The 8142-nt window shown below is 36.7% G+C and overlaps 1 protein-coding gene across 1 annotated transcript in view; it reads left to right on the top strand.

The window, feature by feature from the left end:
- LOC119834874 (rho GTPase-activating protein 23) overlaps window positions 1-8142 on the top strand; it is a gene marked incomplete at its 3' end in the record, with an annotated part of 249700 nt that overhangs the window by 36922 nt on the left and 204636 nt on the right. The window contains exon 2 of the mRNA XM_038359391.1: window positions 532-905. Within this exon, the coding sequence (XP_038215319.1) occupies window positions 532-905 (374 nt within the window). The remainder of the gene's footprint in view (window positions 1-531; window positions 906-8142) is intronic.

Here is an 8142-nt window from a genome sequence, read left to right as displayed (position 1 = left end):
TTTCTGCTACGATGGTCCGTTCGCCTTCACTTGATCTAGTTCCGCGTATAACGTATAGATGGCGCTGTTACAAATTTACGATATTAAGATTAAGCCATCATTGATTCATGAAGTTTAGTGTTTATTTAGTAAGAAGTTGGAAGTTAGTGTTTTTTATGCTTCCCAAAATGAAACTTTCGGATTTAATTTACAGATACATAAGTACATAAAATATACAGGTTCTAAACGTTGTAGGTGACTGTAATGGTCAGCGTGCCTATATCTCGAAAATAAATTGATAACAGCTGTTATAAGTATACAGCATATTCTCACAAAATGAAAAAGAACTAATTATTAGAATTTATAGTATCTAGAACTTATAGTTCACTTGAAGAAGGTTTTAATTTTATAACGTAGTTTTAACCTAAAACACTGTGTGGTTGTATGCTTACATACAGTCTGTTTATTAAGAATTATTCCTTCTGCTCACTGATTCATCACACCTCAAATGAGTATGGAGTATAGACTGACATTAATCTTTCTTTTTGCCAGATTGGCGCGCCCCGATGACGGATGAATCGGAGGCGGCGCGGCGGGGGCGCGGGGTGCCGCCGGCGCCGCCGCCCCGCCCGAGCGTCCGCCCCGAACCGAAGCCCCGTTCAGCCCCACCCCGTCTCATAAGACCATCTGAGCACCTGGCGATGGTTGAGAAAGCGATGGCGGAGAAGGCCATGGCCAGGCCCATGGGTGAAAAGCCAGTGGAGCGCCGGCCTCCGCCCCTCATGCCGGCGGTGACGGTATTGCACGGGCCTAGGCCGGCCCCGCCGCCACCGCCTGCCCCCAGGCCGTATGTACCACCGCCGACGCGAATGCCAGTGCCTGCTCATCCTGTTATGAGGCTGCCGCAACCACCGAGAAACCCTCAGGTAAGTTCTTCACTTGTTAAGATTTTGTATGTATAGTTTAGCCTAAAATAAAAGTAAAGTGACAATATAAAATTAGGTTAGATTAAATAGACACAATTTATTTAACAAGCAACAGAAAAGAATTCCGATGTAGACACAAACTTTTAACACATAAACGTATGTATTTGTTACTAGCTATTTCCGAATCCATCCTAGTCTTTTATCTTCCGTTTTCTAACATTTTAAGTTTTAGTCGTTAAACTGAATAGTTCATCACCAACATCCATTAGCAACGAAAGCATTTTATTAAACAAGATTTAATTTAATCATCATCATAATCCCTTATATGTTCCCAATGCTGGGACACAGGCCTCCCATGAGGGTTCAGGTCTTAATCCACCACGCTGGCCAAGTGATTGATTCTCGGACATTCCGGTTTTCTCACGATGTTTCCCTTCACCGTTTTAAGCAGTGGTAATGTTATCTACATGCGCAGATAAATTGAAAAATCAATTTATTTCCTGCACGCTCGCCCGGTCTCGAACTCCGACTTATCGATTTTGAAGTTCGAGGTTCTCACCCCTGAGCCACCACTGCTTTTACTTAATCATATTTTAATTAAAGGCATCAATTTTAATAATTTCAATTAGAGGGCTGGTGAGAAGCTTGGATCATGTTTTTCCTTTATCTCATACATTCCGTAGTAAACCGTAACTAACTGTGAAGCTGCGTGAGGTCTTGTAGCGCAGCGTGATACACTTTTTTCCACTAAATCCTCTTCGTTTGTAAGGAGCCGGTTGAGTAACGGACATCGCTTGAGTTACATCTTGAGGTGAATTCCATTCGATTACCATTTTAAATACATTGTTACATACGTGAATAGTCAATATTCTATTAGTATTTTTAACGCGAAAATTTGTGAATTTAAATGGATGGGTGTTTCTTACTTCTTCATATAAAAACTATAGAATGGACTGAACTTTTATGAAATTTTTAAATGATATAGCTTATACATCAGAATAAGACGTGGTTCAGCTAGTTTTATGATAAACACACATTGTCATATTGCAAATAAACAGTTTTATATTAAATTATGTTACACACATGTCTGTTCGTGGTATAAAGGATATTGCCAAATGTCAGTACCGAGAAAAGACAAACAATAAGTTTGTTTTGATTGCGACACCGCTGTGGGCGACAGTTTCCATACGCGATCGTGTTAGCGATAATCGGAACGGTGATGCAGCGATATTCGCGTATCGATGCGAAAGTGATAGCCCGTGAGTCACGGCGAACAATGATATATGATGGCGCCAAATCCTTGTGTGCAATCGTGATACTCTCCGGATTGACTCATGCGGTGTTGCAACTTGCTATAGACTATATAGCGTTTCATTCACAACTTTCAATTCCCAGTTCGCATTTGTAAATCCGTTTGTAAAACTGAGAATGAGATTTAAGGGCATATAGTGATATGATAGTGAATCTGACTATACTTTCACGTATACATACTTACCTATTTACGTTGCAATAGAACAACAATTGATAGCTGAAATTGTAGATCGGTACAATTAGTTAAAATCCTATGCAATACTTGGACTTATTTTGAAAACATTATTTAAGCAATAAACGAGCGTGAACTCGTATAAAAAGGGAGTATCGAATCGATGAAGTCAACCGCAAAGAACGGGTGTCATTAAGAGTAATAAACTGATGCAATTCAGTGTGACCTACATTAAGGGCCCCTAAAGTTCGTTAGTCCTAACGAACGGACGGGGCGGGAAGGTCCTTGGCCTAAAAAGTAAAAACACGCGGAATCAGCTGCCGGCAGCCGAGACATGCTCAGGAATTCCTTTGAACGTGATCCGCCTCGAGATGTGAATAGAGCGGTCAAATGTCGTTTGCGAGCTATTTGAGTGAGATTCGTTAAATGTTCCAAACACTTACGTGGGATAACTACGAATATTAAGCTGCTACAAGAATATAATCATTATGTTTGTTAAATTAAAGCTCAATTTTATTTGTTCATGTAAACTTTTCAATTGTTTATGAATTGTCGTTTTAGATTGCAGTGATGTAAGGAGCTGTTAAATGAAGCTATTAAAAAAAACTGATAGCGTTTAAATGCTTTCGGAAAATTATCTTTTTACAATTTGAACATGAAATATACAAATTAAAATCATTTGTCATTCTGATAAACAAAATGCATTTAACGAATTCTTCCAACACATATTATATTATCTGTGGCATTGTTAATGAAACCGTCTGTATAACTAGTTCCGTCGCTTCTATTAAGGACAGAGAGCGCTATCGTCTAAATGATGACGGTAGTTATCTCATATCGGTGCATTCAATACGATTGCGACCTACAAAAGGGCTGTCAGTCGGTTTGTTTAGCATGATCGAGTGAATATTCGACAAGCTATCGAATCGTTTGTCTCGCTTTTATTGCTTGCGATTGTCGAACGCTAAATGGCGCTCCGACACGAGATCGTAACGGTAGTGCAACGGTATGTGGATTTTATCGGCAACACGATTGCTACTTACGATTTGTTTGCGTGTTTGTGTTTGTTTTGTTAACATGACGGTGTTGTAACGATTTATTAAATTGATGATTGTTGGGTTTATATTATAAAATGTTATATAGATATTCGTTTTGTTTAATAATCAGTAAGTAATATGAAATCAATAAGCAATTAAACGAAGTTCGTAGTCGACGTTTTTATTTGTCGTCATATGTATGAGATGCAGTTACAAGGTATGAGCTTAATAGTTTATGATGACAGATGACAACTATTCACTAAAATGTATTAGTACAGATAATAAAAAAAATGTGGAATTTTAAGTTCAGTTCCTTTCTATACCTAAATCTCAACATTCATACGATCAAACTGTTAACTTAAAATCTGCGCTTTAATACTTAATGGCGTATTACTTAGTGATTCATATTAGATACTAGCTGCGCCCTGCGGTTTCATCCGCGTAAGTCCGTATCAAGTAGGAATATCGGGATAGAAAGTTGCCTATATGTTATTCCAGCTGTCCAGCTGTCTACGTACGAAATTTCATTGCAATCGGTTCAGTACTTTTTGCGTGAAAGAGTAACAAACATACATACATCCTTACAAACTTCCGCATTTATAATATTAGTAGGACTAGTAGGAAGTAGGATTATATATTATTTTTATTTATACATAAACTGATATTGTAACTGTAGCTATTATCTTGTTTTAACCTACGCGGCCGTTGAAAAAACGAAGAAGGTTCTCAATTCCACTGTATTTTACATAGGACATTGTTGTTATGTGTTCCTAATTAAGAATCTAGTGTGTCACCACCCCACCAGGGACGTCGGTGCCCTTCTCTGTTGACAAGAATTATTATATTTAATTTTTACTTCTATAGTATGGAAAGGCTAGGCGTTGCTAGGGTTTGGCAAAGAACGCGTGTTCGAATCCCGCCTCGTTATAAATTTTTTGCCTATTCTTTCAAAAATTTCTCAATAATTATTATAGCTTATATTACTAACGTGATAAACTATTTCCCTCATAAGTCAGTTAGAGGAAATCAAAATTTTCACGAATTTATAATTGTAAAACGTGTATTTATAAGTGTCATCGCTTACCGCTGAATCTGACCTCACTCTAAGATCAGTCGCGTGGGAGACGCACACAGAATGTGTGACACGCACTCTAAATAATGAAAAATTGTACAATACACTTGAAGGATTTAAATTAATTGCGTAGGCTGATGCTGCTTTATTCGAGAAATTTTATATAGGATTATGAATAAGATGGTACCGTACAGATTGAGTATTTACAAATGTCGTATTTTTTATTAAATATGAAATACACATTACAACTGATATAATTTCGGTTATGTCTCTGACTACTTGTGATGGATCGGTGATAATAATTTGTCTCTGTAAAATAAATGTCAATATTTAGCGGTATTTGCGTTGCGTTTGCTTTTCGTACTTATTTAATAAAATTCTCGATGCTAATTTAATTTCCCCATTTTCTTTTATTCAACTATCAAAAAGATCGATCGATTATGTATTCCAAACCGAATCAAAAGTACAATTGATTGATAAATAACTCGCGAGTCTCATAATATCACAATACAATACCTTATTCGTAGTTAATTTAATGATTGATCACTGAGACCGATGCATAAATCGACTGGTTTATATGCAGCGGTTAGATCAATATTTATTGAGGGTTTATTGTATTTGTGAGTGCATTAGCCTTTTAATAGCCTATGTAGAAAAGCAGTTACGCCTACGCGTTAGTTTAATATTAATGATATTAATAATGTTGGCTGTAATGTGTATCTGTGAATCGTATTAGCGTAGGTCATGTCGGGTTAAAAGCCTTTGAAATGCGCCTCGAGGTGAGTGAAAAGTTATCGGACGGTACGTTTTTATTTTCATTAGCGCGTATTTACGTGATAGCGACTCAATTAGTATGATATTGATATGATTGTTAGATGGCTTAATAAATTATAATGATAAGGAATATATAATGTGTATGGAAACTTTTCGTTTTTGTGTCCGTGGGCACCTGAACGGGCGGTTCTCCTTATGGTAAGCGATCACCACCGTCCATGAACATTTGCAGAGACAGGGACGCTGCGATTGCTTTACCTGCTTTTAAGGGGTGAAACATAAGGAAATGATTGACGACAGAAAAGAGACATGGACTTGGAGTCTAGGAAGGGTGAAGAAAGTTTCGTGGGGGGTGTGGTAGTTTCTCCAATGCTAGCTGGCCCAATTCGTACCAAGGCGTACTCGATTTCCACACTGATAAAAAAAAAAAATCAATTTCTAGTTGGGTTACACTAGGAACAAATATGGGTTTATGATCATGTTGATGACGATGAATAATTAATTCATCATAGAACAAATTGACCACTTATTTATCATATATAAAATGAAGATGAAGCGCGTCTACTACTACTGAGAAGTGTACAAAAGTAACTCTACTTTCTACACTTTTCCATTAAAAAGCCGATGATAAAACACTGAAATCGATTCAGGTTCTAACATCCAATTGTATATAATGCAAGCTCGCTGTGATAACTGAGAACATCGACACGAGTTGGGAAAGTAATCCGAAAGCAGCTGTGCAATTGAAAAATAGCTTATTACAGCCGCCCAATGAACACTTAGAAAGTGGAGATCTCGAGCCCTTCGCGGTTCCCTGGCCTCACCTATCTACATCTATTTACAATTATAAAGAGCGTTATTGTATGTTTATACATTTGTATTCTTGGAGGGATTGTTTTAAATTCTGCCGCTAGTGGAGGTTGTTTTGAATTTTTGGCCAGATTGAGCTATTAATATTTTAGATATTTTCTGCAGCTGTCGGTGTGTTTATGAAGATTATTTTTCCAGCCAGTATGAATAAAACTAACAGTATAAAATAAGATGGGACGTCGTATAACGTTTCGATGTCTAAACATTAAACATGGTTGTTACCGTATATAGGTGTCTTCAGCCTCCATTATAACATAGTTATGAATATTTAAATTTATTAGTGAAGCAAACAAAAAACGATACATATGACTTATTATACAGCTCTCTTACTACAATATGCTTATTGCTATAATACGCGCACGCTATCTTACGAAAATTACGGAATTTATGATATTATACCAATATTACAATAAGTTGCCTTCTCCTTTTTTATGGTTCTACCAGATATCATAAAGAATTTTTAACATTTTATAAATTACTTTAATAGTTTAGCAGTGAAAGCTCGTCGGTTTTAACACTTTTTGATTATAATAAGTTTCGTACATACATACTTAAAATTAAAAAATGTATTTCATTGTCCTGCCACTTTTAATATTTACTAGTCTGCAAATATTACGTATATGGAACAATTTAGCAATAGTTCCCTGCAAGGAAATTCTGTTCATGTTTTTATCTCAAATCAGATATAACATTAACTTGGCTAACGCGAAGGCGTGCAAACCCACGGTTCTGTGATCAACAATGTTATAGCAGCCCTTTATTATATTATCACCTCGGGATCGCGTGCGCATCTTGAAAGCTCGTTTAAATGCAGATGTATTAATTGTTTAACTGACCCACTTTCAGGTAACCGGATTTAATAGCTTGGGAAATTGTTTATAGTAATATACAGCTTTTTCTTTGCATCATTTAGATATGCGAGTATATGGGATTATTTTGGATGTATAGATTCAGGTATATTTCCTAGTAGGTACTCCATAGGTAACCTGTCTATTATTTCCCTTCGTCTTAAAAGCTTTCTTTATTTATGAAGTGTTCCTTAGAAACAAACTAACCAACTCACGGCAGTTAATGTAGGTAGTATAAAGTTTGTTGATTTTGATTGAGAATGTGATGAAATGAGTTAGCAAAACAAAAGCAGTGGTAACTAGACAACATTTATTACCATAAAACATGCAGCTCTGACGTTACAAAGATGTAAAAATGTTCTATATAAGGCCCTAAACCGTAGCTGAACCTAATCTGTATTCCATCCATACGTTTTATTGCCTCGGATGTTTAACTAACACACTTCTATTGCTAACATGATTGTAATTCGTAATAAAACCTTATACCGTGTTTCGTTTGTTAACGTCGCACGTTGCATATTCCATGCATTTCTTTAAATGAAATTTACTATTTCATTTCTTTTTATAATGTTTACTTTCTCTTTTTTACCTTATACTCATCATCGTCATCATCAGCCCATATATGTTCCCACTGCTGGGACACAGGCCTCCTATGAGGGTTCAAGCCATAATCCACCACGCTGGCCAAGTGCGGGTTGGCAGATGTCACATGTCGTCGAACTTGATTCTTGGACATGCCGGTTTCCTCACGATGTTTTCCTTCACCGTTTTAAGCAGTGGTGATGTTATTCACATGTGCAGATAAATTGAAAAATCAATTTATTTCCTGCACACTCCGCCCGGTCTCGAACCCCGACTTATCGATTTTAAAGTCCGAGGTTCTCACCACTGAGCCACCACTGCTTTTTATACTTTTATGCTTTTTATACTATCTCCCTAATATCTTAAAAGACGCTCAAATATTACAGTATTACTGTTATTTGTTCTCATTTGTTATTTGCCCTCATTCGGTGTTGGAAGAAAATCAGCGTCGGTATCCCATGATACAAACTTTAATGCTGAGTCCAGAAAACAAGAAAATATACTTAGTCTGGCCATAAATACTGTTACACTTAATTATAAAAAAATATTACATTTGAATTTCGAATCTGTC

This window comes from Zerene cesonia, chromosome 20 (assembly GCF_012273895.1).
Source record: "Zerene cesonia ecotype Mississippi chromosome 20, Zerene_cesonia_1.1, whole genome shotgun sequence".
Classification (NCBI taxonomy): Eukaryota; Metazoa; Arthropoda; class Insecta; order Lepidoptera; family Pieridae; genus Zerene; species Zerene cesonia.
Note: the sequence above shows the minus strand (reverse complement) of the source record. Positions and strands in the feature narration are given on the sequence as shown.